Below are 23,060 nucleotides of genomic sequence, written 5' to 3'. Positions count from 1 at the left end.
CAGTCTCCCGTCAATCTGACTCATCCTACCAACTCCAAAGAGCAACTCCAACTGTACAGACCACCACCACCACCACCCCTCTGATCTTGGCAAGGTGAGTGCGTAGCACTTCCCTTGTCTGACCCTGACTGACTGACCCTGGCAGCTCAAAAAAACAAACAACCTGCCTGATTTACAGATATGTAATCACCAAACTGACTGGCCCTGGGGAGCATGTGAGGTGAGTGTGCAGCACCTCCCTACACTTCCCAGTCTCCCAGTTTGACCTTACTCATCCTGGCAACTTCTAAGAGCAACTCTCTGACACTGTGACTCTGATCCCTACATCCCTACATCTTACCCTGTCCAGGGTAGGTGAGTGCGTAGCACTTCCCTACCACCAGCCTGACTGACCCTGGCAACTCTAAAAACAACCATCCTGACTGACTTACAAATCTTACTCTAATCTGACAACAGACCACCAAATTGACTGACCGTGGGGAGCATGGGAGGTGAGTGTGCAGCACCTCCCTACCCTTCCCAGTCTCCCAGTTTGACTTCCACCACCAATGTGACTCATCCTACCAGCTCCAAATCTACCACCACCACCACCCCTCTGATCGTGGCAAGGTGAGTGCGTAGCACTTCCCGGGGCTTGACTGACTGACCCTGGCAACTCCAAAAATAACCAACCTGACAGATGTTACAAATGTAACCTGGGAAGCATGGGAGGTGAGTGTGCAGCACCTCCCTACCCTTCCCAGTCTTCCACCAACCTGACTTGAATTATGACTGGGGAGCAGGGGAGGTGAGTGTGCAGCACCTCCCTACCCTTCCCAGTCTTCCACCAACCTGACTTGAATTATGACTGGGGAGCAGGGGAGGTGAGTGTGCAGCACCTCCCTACCCTTCCCAGTCTTCCACCAACCTGACTTGAATTATGACTGGGGAGCAGGGGAGGTGAGTGTGCAGCACCTCCTACTTTCTCCACTCTGTCTACCCTACCACCTACCAACTCAGACCATCAAACTGACTGTCTTAGAACAAGAAGAGGAAGCAACGCCATCAGAGGAAGAAGAAGCAGCAGCAGCAGCAGCAGCAGCAGCAGCAGCAGCAGCATTACCGCCATCAGAGGAAGAAATCAAGAAAAAGAAGCAGAGAAAAAGAACTACCACCACTGCTCTCAGAGGAAGAAGCAGCAGCGTCACCGCCATCAGAGGAAGAAATATATATATGTAAACTACGACTGGTCAAATCTCCGTTGGCCCCAGGCAAAGTTCGACCTGTGATAGGCTGTGTTTAGAGAGAGAGAGAAAAAAAAAAAAGAATTCCTTGAAAGGAAACTACGCTAACTCAGGGGAGTCAGTTAGGGGACTGACTGTGAAAGTGCCAGGCAAAGCTGCTGCTTCAGACATCCACACTTCAACTTCAACAATGCATGCGAGAATGTTGCTGTATTATTCCTCCTATTCCTTCTTCTTTTTCTTCTCCTGCAGAAGACTGTCTTATTACTACGTAATTTTTTTTCTCATAATTTATTGAATGTTATTCTATTTATTTCTTTTTTTCAGTATTTCCACCTTTTCTAAATCCATCCATCCTTTAAATTAAATAAATTTAATAAATTTATGTACACTTGAGCCTTGGACAACTGATTACAAAAGAATTACATGAATATTTGACTTTTTTTCTTTGGTCTTAAAACGCCACATCTCAAACACATGAGGCGCGGGTTGCGTTTGAGTGTACTGTAATATACCAATATAATACATGAATTTGTAATACTTTAATCACAATTTATATCTTTTCATACTAAGCAGTATGGCAACTTACTTCTTCCTCATGACACTGGTCATGTCATGTACACTTCCATGTAGCCAACAATTCTGGGTAACCTTTGAAAAATATCATGCATCCTGGTGTGCACCATGCAACCAGGCTGACTTAACCTACGCCTCTGTTACCTAAGCTGGACACTTGAACAACTATAAATGCATTTTGTCTATCTTAGCTCCTGCAGGGCCGAGGTGGACAGGTGTTTGTCCAGGATGCCTCGTGTTACTTCTCACCGCGTGTTTTATCTGTTGGAGATTATTACACTAAATATGCTGCTGCTCCTGCTGCTGCTGCTGCTGCTGGTGTTGCTGTTGCCGTCGCTGATCTTGCTGCTGTTGTTGGTATTGCTGCTTTTCCTTCCTTCCACAACAACAACAACAACAAAAGGAGCAACTACTACTGTTACTACTACTACTACTACTACTACTACTACTACTACTACTACTACTACTACTACTACTACTACTACTACTACTACTACTACTCCTGCTGCTGCTGCTGCTGCTACTATAGCTGCTGCTGCTGCTGCTCCTGCTGCTACTGCTGCTGCTGTTGCTGCTGCTGCTGCTGCTGCTGCTGCTGCTGCTGCTACTAGTGCTTAACTTTACAAAAATCATCACTGTCGTTTTTGTCGTCGTGCGTGCGGTGACTCTAATCGTCGTCGTCCTCGTTCTCATCGTCGTGGTCGTAACAGTAGCATCGCCTGTCAGAGTAAAAAGACAGGCTAAAAGAATACCAGAGGTCACAGAGAACTGGAACGGGAAAAGCACCACATTAATTGTTACCTGTGGAGAACAAAACAAAATATACCGGATACATGACAGAACAACAGCATTTCTTTAATTAACGTGTGTGTGTGTGTGTGTGTGTGTGTGTGTGTGTGTGTGTGTGTGTGTGTGTGTGTGTGTACAGCGAGGGAGAGTTACATAAAGTTACATAGAAATACAGGCCACAACAAACCTTGCGGTTCTCACGAGATGATCTGTCCTAGGGCTACTAAGGTGATAGTAGAAGAAAAGGACAGCAAAGCAGAAGGCTCTCTCCTCACCCTCCACTCCCTCCGTCATAAGCCGTACAGGAAACAAATCTGAAGTAAATACCTTACTGGGTTAGAGAAGGAAAACCCGAAGGAAAATTTATAGGAAAGAATGAAAATAGATGAAATGAGGTGCCCTCATTTCCTGGAGGCAAGGAGTTTTAATCTGTAACAAACAAACACTGTTACCCGCGGATTTGAGGTAAAATATTTATCAAGACGGCGTTTCAAGTTTCCTACGGTATTGCAAAAAAAATATAAAAAAAAAACCCTGCCAGAAATTAAGCACATGTATGGCGCTCCCTTTGACTGCGGTTCAAGCTGGTGGCGGCGACCTGGTGGTGGTGGTGGTGGTGGTGGTGGTGGCAATGGTTGTGGCTGGGAAGTTAACCAATTTAATTTCGTTTTCATTTCTATATATAATTAGTTTTTTTTTTCTCTCTCTCTCTCTCTCTCTCTCTCTCTCTCTCTCTCTCTCTCTCTCTCTCTCTCTCTCTCTCTCTCTCTCTCTCTCTCTCTCTCTCTCTCTCTCGGGAGTTTCTTGATGAATTGCCATGTTCTCATGACTCTCTACCGCTATTTATTGGTCTTTCATCTTTTTATATCCTGCATGAGTCTGCTCCCGGGAATTAGGTATGGTAGTTGTACGGTGATAAATAATATTTCAGTGCGACCTTTGCAATATCTTCCTTTATTTATGAAAGCTTTCGTTACTGTGAAGTGTGGCGCGAATATTATTATTGTTTTTTTTATGTAAATATTTTTCGTTATATTTGTCCAGCACATTTTTGTTATGCGCGAAGAAAGTAAGTGATCATTTAAATCCTGAACTTTAATTTCATTTGCATAAAGTTTAAATTAGAGAGTGAAATGAAGAAAGACTCCTTAACGTGTGGGAAGTGCCTGCCAACCTACTATGGAGGGTGTGCTGCGCAAATCATGATTGTATAGGAGCTTGATGTAACCTGTTCACACTGATACCATTTACAGACAAGCCTTCAAGTACCTTGGTATTACGTAGTTGTGATTTAAATAATGTGTTGACTTGTTTAGGTAATCATCAGAGAGAGAGAGAGAGAGAGAGAGAGAGAGAGAGAGAGAGAGAGAGAGAGAGAGAGAGAGAGAGAGAGAAAGCGGACAGGAAGGCAGACGGTCAAACAAACAGGCAGGGAGGCAAGCAAGCAAACAAGCAAGCAAGGAGGCAGACAGACTAACAGGCAGGGAAAGAGGTGGATGGACATACAAAAAAGAAAGAAAGAAAGCAGGCAGACAGACAGAGTGACAGGGAAATAGTCAGCCTAACTTGAAGAGGATAGGCAGGCAAAGAAGCAGGCAGACAGGCAGGCAGGCAAAAATAGAAGGCAAGCAAGCAGACAGAGAAACAGACAAATAGACAGAGGGACAGATGGATGTGCGGGCAGACACAGACATGGACAAAGTAGTTTTAAATAGTGGCAGAAACTGGTATATTTCATTCTAAAGAGTATATTTGCACAATTTTTTTTGTAAAGCACTTTAATAAATATTTTACCGTGCCCTGCAGCGAGTACTTAACCAAAAATCCAACTGAATTAGTCATTGGGATATTAATACAGCATAATGTTTGCATAATATAAACGTATGCCTCTTCCGTTACTCGTATATTCTTTTGTGATAACAATTACTGTAAGCGAAGAAAATGCATACATAGTGACCTAACTATATTTTTTCTTTCATAGCCTCGTATTTACGGTATGCCATTTTTCAGGCACAATACGTAGTTGTCATTGATTTCCTAAAACTACTAAATATACCAGAAGACAGACCTACTGACTCATACTCGTAAATATTGTTCCACTCGTAATGTTACACACACACACACACACACACACACCATTGATACAAATATATGCACTGCAACAAAGCAACAGAAATTGGGATGCTCATTCTTACAGAACATTATAGTGAACATATGAGGCAGAGATAAACAAACAGACGCAGACAGACAGATTGATTTAAAACACTTAGTAACATGTACTTGTTATAAGCAATTCTAAGTGACCATTAATTTCTTGTTCATTCCCATTCATTCAAGCATTTCAGTGTTGAGACGCAAAGGTAGTGTAAGTGTTGAGGCAGCGGTGGTAGTGGCCCCTTCACCTCGCAGCGAGGCAGGAAGGGGAGGTGAGGGACACCAGCAGTGACTGGCCTGAAGGCGCCTTGCGTCTCGCTTCCTCTTTGCGACCCTCTCCCTTGTTTGCCTTTATCCATCAATCGCAACATGACTTGTGTTCCTCCTCTTCAGTCTCACTTAACTACCACCTTCATATTCTAGACACACTACTTACCCTCCTTGCTTCAGCTCAAGGTTTTCCAAGGTCAGTTGAATTGCTCGTCTTCTCGGACTTACGCTAACGGAGCTAATCTGCGCATGGCTTAGCAGTGTATCCTATGGACTGTCGGCTTTTCTGTCATCCTGGTACACGCGGCGATGGTACCAAGGGAATCATTGTCTTGGCGGAGTGTTAGGGAGGGTGAGGCGAGGCATGGCAGGGTATCTCTTGACTGGAAACCTTAAGTAAGGTAATCTAAGCGAAGTCGAACTGGAAGGTTTGCAATAAAATTAGTGTTGCTACTCAAGCTGAAGGAGGATTGTTAGGATGTTACTTCTTAGGAAATAGCTTTACTTATTGAAATATAGTAAAGATGGGTAAAAGAGAGAAGGTGAATTCTGCTTGGGAGCAAGATATGGTTTCAGACAGAGAGAGAGAGAGAGAGAGAGAGAGAGAGAGAGAGAGAGAGAGAGAGAGAGAGAGAGAGAGTCCTAACAGTGAAAGCTTTAAGTTCAGTGAAATAGCATCATTATTCTTCATTGACACTCTTAAGCTGCAGACGCTAGAAAGAAATCAGTCACAACCCAGAAGACTTGACATAGAAAAGTAGATCCAACTGTTTCCATATTTTCTCTTGAATATAAAGAACAGATAATAGATTGACAATAACGAAACGATTTACTCGTAAGAGGCTTTGCTTGGGATGAGAGGAGGTTAGGGAGTCCTGTTCTGGAGTGAAGCCGTAAACACTGGTGATGTAGAACTGAAATAAGAATTTGTCTCATCGTTGTCTCGTCAACAGCATTCAGTAACGTTCCTTTATAAACTTAATGAAATCCCACTCTTGTTTTAATACTAAGTAGGATAAACAGAAGCATAAAGTAGAACCTGCATCTAAATATTTCAAATAAAAGTGTAGTCTCATACATATTAGTCTAAGTGGACCCAAGTTGAAAGTAACTGATCTGTATGACTGTATAAAGAACTTTTCAGCCAATGATTGTACAGTATCTCCGAAAACTATCTTTAAAGTGTGGCGCGAACTGTGGCATAATGAACAATACAAAACCCGCTGCCTGATCACGTTTTGTGTCGGTAAGGTTGGTATGCATGGCTTGACGTGATGCTAAGATACCTCTATTTGTTAGGTCATATGTAATATATGGAAACTATCCTTAGTGTGCAGGGCTACTCATTGTCACTGGCGTTATCACCAAACGTGTCAAATAACATGGTTCATTGTGCCAGAATGTAGACGTCTTATTTTTATAGATAATTTGGTAGGTACTCTACAATATCTACTTGGAGAGAGAAAGGGACAGATACTGTCAAAACATCCATCCCACCACACTCTCAGCTCCTGTTAATGCTTTGCCACCTTGAGCAGCAGCCACGCAGATTTACAGATTGCTGGAAAAAAAAAAAAAAACATAGAAATAAAATAGGTATTTGTGGTAGATGTACCTTTGTTATTCCTTCTTTAGTGCAGAGGTCGCGTGTAGTGACTGTAGTCTCCTGAGTGCCCTAAACAAGATCCTAGCTATAAATAATTTGGTAAAGCTGACGGAAACAGTCAAGCAGCTTTTGGATAGCAGCAGATAGCAGCTTGGATACTGTGTGTGTTTGTGTGTGTGTGTGTATTTGTCTGTCGGTCAGTCATTGCACGTGCTGATGGCACATTCATTAACAACCAAAGTCTCATTGTCATTAAATATTATTGCAGGGAAGCAGAGCAACATAAAAGCGCTCCCACTGTCTGATGAGGCCGAGTCTTACGACCACAGAATACTTCGAACCTGCTATTCTGTATATTGATAGTTCTGAAGAGAGAGAGAGAGAGAGAGAGAGAGAGAGAGAGAGAGAGAGAGAGAGAGAGAGAGAGAGAGAGAGACGAAGCTGATATGATAGATCAATTAATATGATTATGAGCATCGGATTTCATGAAGGACGACTAGAGGGCCGGGAGAGGGTAAGGTACTCAATCAAGCCCTTATGTAGGGGAAGTACTGGAGGCTTGGTATAAACTCTATGAAACCAGATGTACTGGAGTTTTCATTACAACTGTTTGATTATTATTATTATTATTATTATTATTATTATTATTATTATTATTATTATCATTATTATTATTATTATTATTATTATTATTATTATTATTATTATTATTATCATTATTGTTATTATTATTATTATTATTATTATTATTATTACTATTATTATTATATCAGGTTTCATTACAAACCTTAACAGTCAAGGCATTTAATAGTCATTCCTATGCAGAGATAAATGATGAGAGAGAGAGAGAGAGAGAGAGAGAGAGAGAGAGAGAGAGAGAGAGAGAGAGAGAGAGAGAGAGAGAGATTCAGATTTCAGATTCAGATTCTTTATTATTCCATGAGACATGGTTATTCTTACAGATTGGTTAACATAGGTAGTCATGTTTAATATATAATAGCAAATAAAATACACACACACACACACACACACACACACACACACACACACACACACACACACACACACACACACACACACAATAAAAAGTAGATTGACTCAAAATTTCTTTGCTACTCTGTATTAAACATTTAGTAAACGTCATTTAAAATAATTGTGCTATGATAACATTGACTAATAATTATTTAAAAGAATTTCGCTAAGTCTAGACTTAAAAGCATAAAGGCTTTCAGAATTGATCACATTGGTGGGCAGTGTATTCCATAACTTTGGTCCAAGTATCGTAATGGCTCTGGCACCAGAGTCTGTTCTAGCTCTACCCACATAAAGGTTATTGAGCTGTCTTGTGTTGCTTGTGGTGTGTTCTCTAACTGTGGGAAATTTGAGGTACCAGTCTGGATAACAGTTATTGACAGCCTTATAAACAGTTGTACATTTATCAAAGGTGTGCTTCTCTTTGATTTTCAACCACTTTAACTCTTTTATGAAGGGGGTTACATGATCATACTTTCTGGTACACCCAACAGCTACTTTAGCTGCAAAATTTTGCAATTTCTGGACATTGTGCAGCAAAGTTTCATTAGTTGTACCCCATATTACAATACAGTAATTTATTAAACTGAGAACTAGTGACTGTACTACAAGTATTCTTGTTGATTTATCAAAGTTCTGGCTTATTCTATTAATGAACATTAATGCACCCATGACTTTCTTTGTTAATTCACCAATATGTACATCAAAAAGCATGTATTTATCAATGAAAACACCAAGATTTTTAACATGAGAGCTTGGGTAAATGAAGTCTCCATCACAGTCTATTATGGTGTTCGGAGGAATCTGTGATAAAAGTTGTCTGTTACCAATGAAGATACATTGTGTTTTCTTTGAATTTAACATCAGCCCGTTTCTAAGAAAATACTGTTTTACATTCCGCAGAGTTTCTTCCGTTCTAGAGATGAGAGCTACAAGGTTATTTGGAGTGTCGGCGTGGAGAAACTGAGTGTCATCAGCATACTGTGTTAGACAACATTCGTTGATACTCTCATTAGGGTCATTTACATAAATCAAAAATAAAACGGGTCCGAGAATTGAACCTTGTGGGACTCCATAAGCTACGTTAAGTTTATTAGATACTGTGCTATTGAGACGGACAGACTGAGCTCTGTTTTCAATGTAACTTTTAAACCAGAAGATGTCCATTTTTATTGCAGAACATTTTTTTAAAAGGATCTCATGACTGACATTGTCAAAAGCTTTAGAGAGGTCACACAAGGTTAACAATGTAATTTTCTTAGAGTCCATATTGCTATATATTTTGTTTGAGATAACAGTAAGTGCAGTCTCTGTTGACTGTTTTGGACGAAAGCCATGTTGGGTGTTAGACAATGATTGACTAAATTCCAAGAAATACATAAGTTGATTAGTGACAACTTTTTCTAATAGTTTTGATATGATAGGTAATAGAGAGATGGGTCGAAAATTATTTGGATCATTAACATCACCAGTTTTGAGGCTTGGTACAACTAGTGCGTGTTTCCAGGATGTAGGAAAGATGCCTGTTACAATTGAAGTATTGATGATACACGTCAAATAAAAAGCTATAACATAGAGTGCATCCTTAATAAATCTCATTGAAATGCCATCCGAACCTACAGAACTAGTTTCTTTTAGGTTTTTAATAGTGAGGATAACAGTTTCAACACTTACAGGATGAGGTCTAAAAAGATCATCGTCACCTAAAGCTACATTAAAATTATTTGCATCAGATATATTTCAGAGAGAGAGAGAGAGAGAGACGTACATAGAAAGTATATTTACATAAAAAGTCGATAAGTGGCCTAAATATTCCGAGGGCTTGCTAGTCTCAAATGTGAGTAACAAATAAAAAGGCTCGTCAGCTTGGTGTTCATTAGCATGCCTTCTTCAGACGTGTGATTACTCATGTGCTCACTCGACGGGAGATTGAATTACACATAGTAAATGCTTTTAATGGGGATATTTATTTATATATTTGTTTATTAGCTGGTCTTTAGATGAGAGAGAGAGAGAGAGAGAGAGAGAGAGAGAGAGAGAGAGAGAGAGAGAGAGAGAGAGAGAGAGAGAGAGAGAGAGATTAGTAATTGGTCAGGAGAATATCTGCAATTTTTTTCTTTTATAATGCAAAGCTTTTTAGAATATCAAAGCATTCATTAATTAACCTACACTCTTTTCAGTTACACTTTTTCATATAAATTGTTTTTTGCTTTCAAGAGAGCAATGGTGATAGAATCTAAGCAGATGCTGTCATGTTTGTTGTTTTGCTGTTAAAGTTTTTTTCTATATATATGTATAGTGTTGAAGTAGCAAAGGCATCGTAGAAAACACTAACATCTTGAGATCCATCAATATGTTTTCAGGGAAAATATGAGAAAATTGTGTGAGTCTTGCCATGGTAGGAAAGATGGCCTCCTGTGGGACCTTATCAAAAGAGTGTCTGGCATTGGTTTGGTAAGCAGTGGGACAAAAAAAAATTAGGATGCCTTTGGTAATGCATATATAGGAATGTTATTGGCAGCAAAACACTACCTTGGCTTTGCAGTGAAGCTTTTCTATTCAGATGACTGCAGGAACTGAAATATGTAGACACAACTATACTAGGCAGGTCCAGTGAAAGGTATCACACTAAATGTATTGCATCATCCAGACGAGTTAGCAGCACAAGCATGAAGTAGGGTGGATCTCACAGGTGTTCACTTTTGTTGAGATCCTTACCAAGAAGCAGTGACATCCAGAACCAACAGCAACTATGATATCTTTGTTGTCTCTGGAGCCCTTGTTATTGTTGTTGTTTTGTTGTTTAAGACATTATAGGTAACATGCTGTGTCCTCGCAGTAACCACACGAAAAGGCAGGTATCTAACTAGGAGTGGTCAGAGAGTGTTTGTTGTTGTTATCAGAACCACAAACGGAGGAAGGCGGATGTGTTGTATTACTGAACAATAATAAAAATGAAGAATAGATGAGTCAGGCCACCTTGGCAGAGATACTCAAAAGGGACTTTCATGTTTTGTGCCGTGAATACTTTTTATGGCTAGACTGAAGTGGTACTTATTATTTTATAAGTGTATCCTTGCTGTTTTTTTTAAGGTTTGTACTGCTGAATGTTGGGAAGCTTTGCATTTATTATTTTTTGCTTCTTTTTATTTTGTTATTTAATCTTGTTATATATGTAATGGTGTTTGTTCGTTTTATTTTGTTGCAGCTGTTGTGCATATTTAACATTTTTAGAGTTTCAAGTGTGTTCTGTTTTCAGTGTTGTTTTCCATGTATCCATGTGTTCTTGCATGGAGGAATCTGACATGTTTTATTGATGACATTTCGTGTTTTTCTTCAGTATTTATTCTTTCCTTTTTTGTTCATGTGTATATTGTAACTCATGCAGTAAAGGATTTGTGGTGGTTCTGTTCATGTTGGTTCATTTTTAGCTCTTTTTAGAATAGTCAAGCTGCATCACTTTTTTATGTGGATGTTTTGATATTTTCAGGAAAGGATGGCAGGTGGTGCCACGGTGAACACTCCCAACACATGCAGGAGGAAAGTGAGTACCTGCTTCATTACATCATGTGCACTCTGTTTTGGAACTCGCTGTTAAACTTTTTTTTTTCCATGTCAAGTGAAACCTGTCACTGTTGCCAGCCTTTCTCCTGTCAGTTTCCTATGAATCTATGAAGGAAAGAAAAGATGTGCTTCCATGGTATCGTGTCAGTAGTATTATCCATTGAAGGATTAGTTTAAATATTTTTCCAAAGCGTTGTTTTGCCTCCCATTTTTGTGCCTTCCTAGGGTATATATATGAAAGAAGAAAGAATGTAAATTTAGTCTATAATGTTCATTGCAACATCTTACAGGAAAAAAAGTCTTTTGTGGATTAACCGAGAATCTTTTTCTAAACTATAATTTTTGTATTCCAGTCTTCATGTGCTTATTTTAGTTTATGCATAGAAAAAAAAGAAGGATACAAAATCATATATTTTCTATAATGGTGTCATCTTGTTGGTATAAATATTTACTTGGAGATTCAGTTGAAACCTAACAATTAGCTGTCAATTTTGCATTCTTTTTTTTTTCGTATATATATATATATATCTTTTTTATATACGAATATGTGAATGAAGAAAGGAAAAATGCAATTACAAAAAACTTTACACAATAACAGGAATATTCACTTGAGTACTTTTTAGGTAAATATCAGATCTTCTAATTTATCTGTTTATTTATCTTTTACTGCATTTTACGGTTATGTAGATTAATAATATTTTGCATGTTATGATAAAGTGTCCTTGGAAACTATTACTGTAACAATCTATATTTAGTGTGAGTTTGATTTCCACATAAAAAAGGAAAAAAAATTTCCTTATCTGGAGAAAATATATTTACATTTTCTTTGTTCAATTGGTATTGATATTATTTTTAACTGATTTCCCAGGAAGCGTTACCACCATAATATTTGCGGCCTAACCTAAGGTAACTTTTTATCGTCATAACCTTTGTTGCAGCTTTATTAAGTAAAATCAGAGTTAAACTTGTATAGTTCTATGAAGTGTCCTTATTTGTCTCTGTGTATGTTGATTATCACCTTGAAAAGTCAAGGTGACGTGGGCCTTGATGACAAGAGCTGGCCCACACTATTTGTCTCCCTTTTTTTAGAGGCTCGTCATTGTAGATTTCTGAAAATATTAATTTCATCACGTTTTTTTTTTTTTTCTTGTCAGCGAATGAAAGAAAATTTATAGTTTTCTTTATCATTTAGTAAAGTATTAAATATCTTTTGAGGGATTATTCCCCTAGTAGAGTGAGGGGTTTATATTATTGTTACCACACATCTCTACACCTCACTGCCCCCGCCTGGCCCTGGAGGGCGCAACAATGATTTGGCCAGGACCACCTTTTGGTGTCCGCACATAAAAATTTTGATTTCAGTTTCAGAAACATTTTTTGGTTGGTAACTTTTGAAGGCGTATCTTATTTTATGTAATTTCTTCGTCAGACTCACCTTTGCTGTATTTTGCATATTTCAATTTATAGGCATGTGGGCGAAGATTTCTGTCTCGCAACTCTTGCAACTATCACCTCATCACTATAGATTGAGCTCTAGCGCGAAAGTGCGTGAATTATTTGCCATAACTCACTTCTTATATGGGATAGCTAGTCTTGGTTGGCACCATCAGACTCAGCAGTGACTGTAGAACAGAGATGTGTTGTAAAGAACTTGACAAAACAAAAAAGAAAATGATGAGTTGAACTGTGAAGATGTTAAAAAAAAAATGTTCATAACATGTTTTACTTATGCCTGCTATTTTCAAATGTTAATCATTGAATTGAATGCAGATAGCAAAACAGAGTCAATATGGGTAGATATTAAGGAATGATCACAGTCAGTAGTAATGGGAGTAGTGTACAAGCCACCGAACAGTACAAGAGAAATTAACACCTCACTGTGGCAGGAATTAAATAGAGCAGGAAGGTACAGTCAGGTATTTGTGGTAGGAGACTTTAATTTTAGGAATATCGACTGGAGCCTGATGGTGGATAACATGGAAGTAGAAGAATTTCTGAAGGTAATTCAGGAAAATTTTTTTAAATACAGTAAAATCCCTCTTATCCGGCATCAACAGGACCGCCGACATGCCGGATACTTGAATAGAAGTGAAATTATGTCCACAGTCACCACCCTACACTCACGCATCTTACCATAACAAAGATCAGCTGATCGCTGTGCCGCGCGTCGCCACCCGTACTGTCACCTCACACTCACCAACACACATTGTGATTGTAATTGTGACTCCTTCTGATCTTTTCAAGCTGAACCACTCGTATAACACTTTGTCCATCATTTCACCACGATGATACTGCAGTGTGTGACGATTTTCCGCTGCCTTTGGGGTGTCGGTAGCTTTCATGTAATCCCACAACTTTTTCGTTTGGGATTTAATGTCATAAATAGTTGATGAGCCCACACCATATTCCACCATTAGTTGCTGTCTGCTTTCATCTCTCTCTAATTGTTGACAAATGTCTACCTTCTGCTTAAGTGCAAGCACAACACGCTTCCTCTTTTCTAGAACTTTAGGCATAATGAAGGTGTCAGGCGATAAACAGTGCACACGCGGGACTGAGTCACTGAGTAAACAGTGCAGTGGGCCGCGGGTGGTGCGAAGCAGTGCGCTCTGGTGGCGAGGGGACAAAGTATGTCTTGCACGGGAATTTTAATCAATTTTATGAGTACACATTGATTTTTTATTGATTTTAAGGTTCGGGGAAAAATGTGCCGGATACTTGAAGCTGCCGGATGCTCGAATGCTGGATGAGAGGGATTTTAATGTAGGTAATCATAGAACCCACAAGGGAGAACAGTATTCTAGATATAATTCTTACTAACAGGGAGGAAGCAGTCATATAGGTAGAGGTTGGGGACAGCTAGGTGATAGTGACCATTGGGAAATTAGGTACAAATTAAAATGGAAGAAACTTTTAGAAGCAAAAATACTAGTAAAATACCTGACTTTAGGAGAGCAGTTTTTGAGGAATTAAAAAGGTACCTCCAAGGAGTTGACTGGCAACGGATGCAGGGTGAGGTCAGGTCAGGAACAGAGTTGAGAGAGATAAGGAAGGATGAGAGAGGTGAGGTGAGGTGTGAAGGTGAATGACAAGAGAAGGGAAGATTTGTCTGTAAGGGGTGGAGGAGAGAGAGATGGGGAGATAGGTATGAGTATGTTGGAGGGTCAAGTCATGCTGAAATGGGAGAGATGAGGTCGAGAAGAGTAAATGAAGAAGTGGAGAGGATGGAACTGGCCGAGATGGGGGATTAGGTGAAGTAAATGTAGATGAGTTGCATAAATATTTCGTAGATAAATTCCATACATGTCAGTTAGCAAACATCCCGTATAGAGCAATAAGATCACAGAAAAATAACCCTAAATGGATGACTGCTAGGTTAAAACATCATATAGGGCAGAAGAGAAGTATATATAAGAGATTAAGGGCAGGTGAAGATGTTTTAAGGTCATAATATAATGAATTAGTTGAAACAATCAGGAGGTCAACAAGGGTAATTATGAATTAAAGGTAGCCAGCCAGGCAAAGACGGACCCCAAGGGATTTTATCAGGTATACAGGAAGAAATTAATAAGGATACTATAGGTCTATTAAAGGCAGCAGATGGGGAGCTGCTTAGTTCTGGGAGGAGTTTAGTAAAATTCTGAATGAGTATTTTTTAACTGTCTTCACCCAGGAAAACATGCAGGATATGCCAAATAGTGAACAGATGTTTAGAGCAGATGAGAATGAGAAGCTAGCAGATATTTCCATAACTAAGGAGATCATGGAACAGAAGATAGATAGGCTAAAAAAGTTCAAGGCACCAGGACCAGATGAAATATATCCCAGAGTACTTAAGAAATGCAAAGAGGTTATTAGTGAGCTGTTAGTCTCTCTCTTTAGGAAATCATTTGAGTCAGGTGAGGTACCAGTAATGTGGAGGCAGGCTAATGTAGTACCCTTCTTTAAGAAAAGAGATAAAACTTTAGCATCTAATTATAGACCTGTCAGCTTAACTCCAGTTGTGAGTAAAATATTGGAGTCAATAATAGCGAGGAACATTAGGGAGCATTTAGACAAACATAACTTGATAAATTAATCACAGCATGAATTCTCAAAGGAGAAGTCTTGCCTGATGAACTTGTTAAGTTTTTACAGTAAAGTGTACGAGGCAGTAGATAATGGTGATAGTTATGATATCTTATATCTGGACTTTAGTAAAGCTTCTGACAAGGTACCCCCATCAGAGGCTCCTGAGAAAGGTTAGGGCACACGGGATAGATGGGAAGGTGTTAGGATGTATAAGGTCATGGCTAAGCGACAGGTGACAAAGAGTTGTAATAAACGGCTCTAAATCTAGGTGGTGCCTTGTAATTAGTGGGGTGCCACAGGGATCAGTATTAGGGTCATTGTTGTTTTTAATATATATCAATGACTTGGATATTGGAAATAGTAGTGATGTTAGTAAATTTGCAGATGACACAAAGATAGATTAATTAGGTCAGAATCGGATGGCATCACCTTGCAGGCAGATTTAGAGAAGATGAATGAATGGACGGACAGATGGCAAATGCAGTTTAATATCAACAAATGCAAAGTACTTAGGGTAGGTAGAGGAAACCCACACAGTAGATACACAATGTTTTAAACAACGAAACTCTGGTAGGTACAGGGTACGAGAAAGATTTAGGAGTTATAGTTAGTTCTGAACTCTGTCTAGGAAAGCAATGCATAGAGGCCAGAAACGGCAAATAGTGTATTAGAATTCATTTTTAGGAGTGATAAAAGAAGATGGCCTGAAGTAATATTAAAGTTATATTTGGTGCTGGTCAGATCTCGTCAAGGCTACATTGTGCAGTTTTGGTCCCCACATTACAGGAAAGATATAGGTCTATTAGAATCAGTACAGAGGAGAATGACTTAAAGGATACAGGGGATGAGGAGCATTCCTTATGAGGCAAGATTAAAGCTGTTAAATTTGCATTCTTTAGAGAGATGTAGGCGAAGTGGGGACCTGATTGAAGTTTTTAAGTGGTATAAGGGTTATAACAAGGTGTATGTAAGCAAAATTCTTAGGATCAATAACCAGGATAGAACAAGTAATAACGGGTTCAAGCTTGAAAATTTTTCTAAAAAAGGTTCTCAAATAGAGTGGGAGATGAGTGGAATGGACTCAGTAATCTTGTTGTTTGTACTAAGACATTAGGGAGCTTTAAGAGAAGATTAGACAAGTTTATGAATGGGGATGATAGGTGGAAATAGATAGGTATATTTCATACAAGGACTGCCACGTGTAAGCCTGGCCACTTCATGTGGTGTTCCTTATTTCTTATGTTCTTATGTTCTTATGTACTGAAATATATTATTACTTTAAGTGAAAAAACTCTCGGGAATAGAATAGCTTGATCAGAATGCAGATAAAGCTCAACATATTGAAAACACAGAGTCATTTATAGCATTGTGTCACTCACTGCAACCTGCACAGCGGCTCGACACTATGCGTGGCACGTGCAGCCGGGCTTCGTTTGACAACGTCTGTGACGCATCCAAAAATTAGAACCAGCCGCTGGAGGAAGGTCTTTTAAGTTGTTAAGCAACTTAAAACACCTATTACCTAGTTATCTATTTTTGTGAAGTCAAACTTCCTATTGTCATTTTTAAAAAAATCAAACTTTTGTCTCCAAATAATCTTGCGCATTTCATCGCATGCATTGTTATTATTTATTTATTTTCTTCTCATGCAAAACCTCACTTTGTATGATCTTTAAGTTCTCTTCACTATATTATCTTAGGTATATTATTCCATTCAAAAATTGCAATTGATGCATAATTTATATACTATACAAAAATATTAAATTAATAAATTATCAAAAATAAAAAACACAAACACTAATTTGATAATGTAATTACATATTCATATTTGCGTCCTCTTTTATAAATCATCCACAGTAATGTTTTTCTTGGTGCCTCATCCTCTCAGAATCCTCGCACTCACATCACACTCTCATCGTGCTTACCTCTCTGCATCTCAAACACATTCCTTGCAAGGTTAGCATTCCTGTGAAGGTTATGCATGTCCATGTACGCCTGTATGTACGTATCTGTGTATTGTTGCTGCTATTCATTGTCGTCTTGTTCTTGTTCTTCTCGACATTCTTCTTCTTTGTGTTGTTGTTCATGTTGCTAATTTGTTGTTGTTGCTCCTGCAGTTTTTTCTCTATGCTGGTGTAATCTGGTATGTTTTCTTTCTTTTATTTGATATTCATGAACAATATTTTGATTTCATTAGAAGTAAAAATGCAACTTTTTTTTTCATATCACAGTAATGCCTTATATTTTCTTTTGCTCTCTCTCTCTCTCTCTCTCTCTCTCTCTCTCTCTCTCTCTCTCTCTCTCTCTCTCTCTCTCTCTCTCTCTCTCTCTCTCTCTCTCTCTCTCTCTCTCTCTCTCTCTCTCTCTCTCTCTCTCTCTCTCTCTCTCTCTCTCTCTCTCTATATATATATAGAGAGAGAGAGAGAGAGAGAGAGAGAGAGAGAGAGAGAGAGAGAGAGAGAGAGAGATGATGATCAAATAAAAGAAAGAAAACATACCAGATTACACCAGCGTAGAGAAAAAACTGCAGGAGCAACAACAACAAATTAGCAACATGAACAACAACACAAAGAAGAAAAATGAGGAGAAGAACAAGAATAAGAAGAATAAGAAGAGCAGCAACAGTAACTGCAATAACAACAACAATAGCATCATCAACAACAATAACAACAAAGGGAATAAATCTCTTTGTATCCAACAGGAGCAGAAAACATCATGGCTTTACCATCCAAGAGGTCTGGATGTCTCAAGTTACATAAATATTAATATAAAAGAAACATTTTTTTAGAGAAATAGTAAATATAAGCAATTATTCATACAATAAACACAAAAATGGAAATTAATGATTCAAAGTAAATATTATGAAGAGATTAGATAAAAATACAAACAGATGTAGGAGAGAAATTTTAACAACAAAAGCAAAAAATAAGCAATTCAGTTAAGCATAACAAAATAATCAAAGCGTCAGCAAATAAAGAGAGATGTAAATAATAAAGGGGAAATATAAGCATACATTATTATTACTATCATTTTTTTAGTTAACAGTTTTATACAGGAACATCATATCATTTGTGAGAGAGAGAGAGAGAGAGAGAGAGAGAGAGAGAGAGAGAGAGAGAGAGAGAGAGAGAGAGAGAGAGAGAGAGAGAGAGAGAGAGAGCATCACAGTGTTCATTCACCTTGCATATTAATGAAGAGCTCAAGGGCATGATGGTGGATTACAGGGAGAGAAGTGAGGGAGAACAAGGGTGAGAGGAGAGAGAGAAGAGGAGAGAGAGAAGAGGAGAGAGAGGGAGAGGCAGGCTGAGGACAGAGTGAATGCAGTGTGTGGAGAGATGGGGAAGAGTAAGTGAGAAATAAGGTGAGAGCAGCATATATGAGAGAGAGAGAGAGAGAGAGAGAGAGAGAGAGAGAGAGAGAGAGAGAGAGAGAGAGAGAGAGAGAGAGAGAGAGAGGCAGGGGGTGATGGTTACTATGAAGACAACAGAAAAAGAATGAATGAAAAAATAGAGTGAGGAAAGAGTGAGGGAAGGTGAGAGGAACATCAAGGTGTAGAGACAAAGGGTGAGGGAAGGCACAGGAGATCAGGAAGACTGATGCAAATGAAAAACAGGAAAGGAAAAGTAAAAAGAGGGAGGTAAGACTCTTGTTTAAGTCATGCTGATACAGTTTGGTCTGGCTGGACAAAGCCTGTGATAACTTGTACTGTACAGAAAATGAACGAGTCAGGCATGACTTTTCCTCCTTTATTTCAACCAGACGGCACCACTGCTATCACATCTATTTCTAAAGCTGAACTCTTCATCCAGACCTTTGCTAAAAACTCTACCTTGGACGATTCTGGACTTGTTCCTCGCTCTCCTCCACCCTCTGACTACTTCATTCTACCTGTTAAAATTCTTCACAATGATGTTTTCCATGCCCTCACTGGCCTAACCCTGGGAAGGCTTATGGACTTGATGGGGTCCCTCCTATTGTTCTCCAAAACTGTGCCTCTGTGCACAGTTTCACCTTACCTAGTCAAACTCTTTTAGCTCTGTCTGTCAACATCTACTTTTCCTTCTTGTTGGAAGTTCGCCTATATTCAGCCTGTTCTTAAATAGGGTGACTGTTCTAATCCCACAAACTACCGTCCTATTGCTTTAATTTCCTGCCTATCTAAGATTTTTTAATCTATCCTCAACAGGAAGATTCTTAAACATCTATCACTTCACAACCTTCTTTCTGATCACCAGTATGGGTTCCGTCAAAGCCACTCTACTGGTGATCTTTTAGCTTTCCTTACTGAGTGGTGGTCATCCTCTGTTAGAGATTTTGGTAAAACTTTTGCTGTTGCCTTGGAGATATCAAAAGCTTTTGACAGAGTCTGGCACAAATCCTTGATTTCCAAACTACTGTCCTACAGCTTCTATCCTTCTCTCTGCAATTTAATATCAATAAATGCAAAGTACTTAGCGTAGGTAGAGGAAAGCCACACTGTAGGTACACATTAAACAACCAAACTCTGGTAGATACAGGGTACGAGAAAGATTTAGGAGTTATAGTTAGCTCTGAACTCCATCTAGGAAAACAATGCATAGAAACCAGAAACAGGCCAAATAGGGTACTAGGATTCATTTTTAGGAGTGTTAAAAGTAGAAGGCCAGAAGTAATATTAAAGTTATACTTGGCGCTGGTCAGACCTCATCTAGACTACGCTATGCAGTTCTGATCCCCACATTACAGGAAAGATATAGGTCTATTAGAATCAGTGCAGAGGAGAATGACTAAAAGAATACAGGGGATGAGGAGTATTCCTTACTAGGCGAGATTGAAGTTGTTAAATTTGCATTCTTTAAAGAAATGTAGGTTAAGAGGGGACCTGATAGAAGTCTTTAAGTGGTATAAGAGTTATAACAAGGGGGATGTAAGCAAAATTCTTTAGATCAGCAACAAGGGGAGAACAAGAAATAACAGGTTCAAGCTTGAAAAATTTAGGTTTAGGAAGGAGACAGGAAAAAATTGGTTCTCAAATAGAGTGATAGATGAGTGGAATGTACTCAGTAATCATATTGTTAGTGCTAGGACATCAGAGAGCATTAAGACAGGATTAGACAGGTATCTGGATGGGGATAATAGATGAAAATAGGTAGGTATATTTCATACAGGGATTGCCATGTGTAAGCCTGGTCGCTTCTTGCAACTTCCCTTATTTCTTATGTTCTTATGTTCTCTGTAACTTCATCATCACCTGGTATTGTTCAGTGCCTTGAAAATTCAATTCCTCCATCTATCAACTCGACACAACCTTCCAGACAACTATCCCCTCTTCTTCAATGACACTCAACAGTCCCCCTCTTCTACACTGAACATCCTCGGTCTGTCTTTTACTTATAATCTGAACTGGAAACTTCACATCTCATCTCTAGCTAAAACAGCTTGAATGAAGTTAGTTGTTCTGAGATGTTTCTGCCAGTTTTTCTCACCCCCTCCAGCTGCTAATTGTACAAGGGCCTTATCCGTCCATGTATGGAGTATGCTTCACATGTCTGGGGGGGTTCCACTCATACCGCTCTTCTAGATAGGATGGAATCAAAAACTTTTCTTCTCATCAACTCCTCTCCTCTAACTGACTGTCTTTAGCCTTTCTCTCATCACCACAATGTTGCATCTCTAGCTGTCTTCCACCGCTATTTTCATGCTAACTGCTCTTCTGATTTTGGTAACTGCATGCCTCCCTCCTCCCATGGCCTCACTGCACAAGACTTTCTTCTTTCTCTCACCCCTATTCTGTCCACTTCTCTAATGCAAGAGTTAACCAGTATTCTCAATCATTCATCCCTTTCTCTGGTAAACTCTGGAACACCCTGCCTACTTCTGTATTTCCACCTTCCTATGACTTGAATTTCTTCAAGAGGAAGGTTTCAAGACACTTATCCTTCAAATTTTTACTACTGCTTTTAGACCCTTTTCTGGGACTGGGATCTCAGTTTTTTTTTTTTTTCTTGCCCTTGGGCAGTGTCCCTCCTACATTAGAAAAAAAAACAATATGATATAGAACTAAATTATGATATATATATATATATATATATATATATATATATATATATATATATATATATATATATATATATATATATATATATATATATATATATATATATATATATATATATATATATATATATGTAACCCACTTAGGCTTTTTTTTATGCCAACCCTGAGTCAGGATGATCACCATGACCAGAATTATTTTTAGTTGGTGTTGACTGTTGTGCCACTACACTTATTGAACACCATTTGCTCCTATCGAAGAAAACTTAATATAAGATTATCGATTATGAACTGATGCAAAGAGTTTTCTTTTCTAACTTGCCTCGATATATAGAATTGTTAAAATTTTCTAAAGTTACAAAATTTACTGAGGCCTGTAAGATTTTCAACTCTTTTGGGGGGGATATTTAAAAATTCTAACATAGATACGTTGAAATGTAATGTATTGACAATTTTTTTCAAGTCACATAAATTTTTTTCAAGTCACATATTTTAAGAGTTTCAACATACGTTAAAGTGAAATATACCAGTCATTTGGTTACTTTATGCAACAAACAATTGTAATAAAAAAAATCAAACTGGCATCATCCAACTAGGTTGACTTTAGAAAACAGATTGAGAAGAATTTTTGAGTAAATGCCTTTGGTTGATTGACAGTCATTGACCTCTCATTAATTACAAGGAAGGGAATGATTCTTTTTTTATTTTACTGATCATGGTGAGTGATAATAGAAAAGTTTGGCTTAATATAAATGTATTCATGTGTTTTCTCGTTGCCATGATAAGTTAATTTGTTAATTGCTTCAGTCTCTCTCTCTCTCTCTCTCTCTCTCTCTCTCTCTCTCTCTCTCTCTCTCTCTCTCTCTCTCTCTCTCTCTCTCTCTCTCTCTCTCTCTCTCTCTCTCTCTCTCTCTCTCTCTCTCTCTCTCAAAATTCCATCATATTCATCACTTTATTGCTGCTCCCTCCATCTTACTCAGAGGGCGCAGGGTGAGGTGGCGAGCAGGGCGCCAGAGAGCAAAGAAAGATATGAAGACAGGAAATTAGGTTTGGAAAAGACAGTGGTGGGTCGGCGAGCGGCGGGTTATGCGGCGATGTGAAGGGAAGAGCCGTGTGTGGAAGGCGTCAGTGAGGAGGCTACTTGGCCGCTCGTAATTTAAGTCTGAGTTGTGAGAAGCAGTGAACTGAGAAATAGGAGCAGTGTAGGGAGGAGTGAATGAATAATTCAAGATGCACAGTAAGGAAAGGGGAAGAATGTGTAGGGCTAGAAGGGGAAGAAGGAAGAGGCTTAGATTAAAGAGTAAAGATGAGGCATCTTCTTTTCATTATTTATGGATTATCGCTGTTATGGCGAGTAAAAAGAAAATATATAGGAAATAACTTATTGGTGATCAGTAACATTAGTAACACGTTTACTTAAATTAAACCACCACATGCTTCTTTCTTTTATATTGGCATCTGTTGAGGGTGGTTAGGAGCGATCACACTTCAGTCTGGGAGGCAAGGAGCCAGCATTTTTACCTAACTTATAGCCCCTCTTTGTTGTAAGGTGCCTGGAGACGCAAATTGCATAAACGTACCTTTTTCTTAAACGCTTATAAAATGTACATTGTAAAAAATAATCTATAAATTTTACAGAAAATTCACTGGCAACAAGGCTGCCGAACTTTTTCTCTAAAATTTACAGTTATCTGTAAACAAAAATTTCCATATAAATAACAGATTTTCTGTAAATTTTAAAT

The 23,060-nt window shown here is 38.7% G+C and overlaps 1 protein-coding gene across 23 annotated transcripts in view; it reads left to right on the top strand.

Annotated features, from left to right (window-relative positions):
- Positions 1–23,060, top strand: part of LOC135101299 (circumsporozoite protein-like) — a 166,140-nt gene that overhangs the window by 31,565 nt on the left and 111,515 nt on the right. For 21 of the 23 annotated variants that reach the window (XM_064005046.1, XM_064005045.1, XM_064005054.1 and 18 more), the window contains one exon: positions 11,141–11,194. The exons of the other annotated variants lie outside the window; for them this stretch is intronic. In XM_064005046.1, the coding sequence (XP_063861116.1) occupies positions 11,141–11,194 (54 nt within the window). The remainder of the gene's footprint in view (positions 1–11,140; positions 11,195–23,060) is intronic. 23 annotated transcript variants of the gene reach the window in all.

The sequence above is a fragment of the Scylla paramamosain genome, chromosome 6 (genome assembly GCF_035594125.1).
Source record: "Scylla paramamosain isolate STU-SP2022 chromosome 6, ASM3559412v1, whole genome shotgun sequence".
Classification (NCBI taxonomy): Eukaryota; Metazoa; Arthropoda; class Malacostraca; order Decapoda; family Portunidae; genus Scylla; species Scylla paramamosain.
Note: the sequence above shows the minus strand (reverse complement) of the source record. Positions and strands in the feature narration are given on the sequence as shown.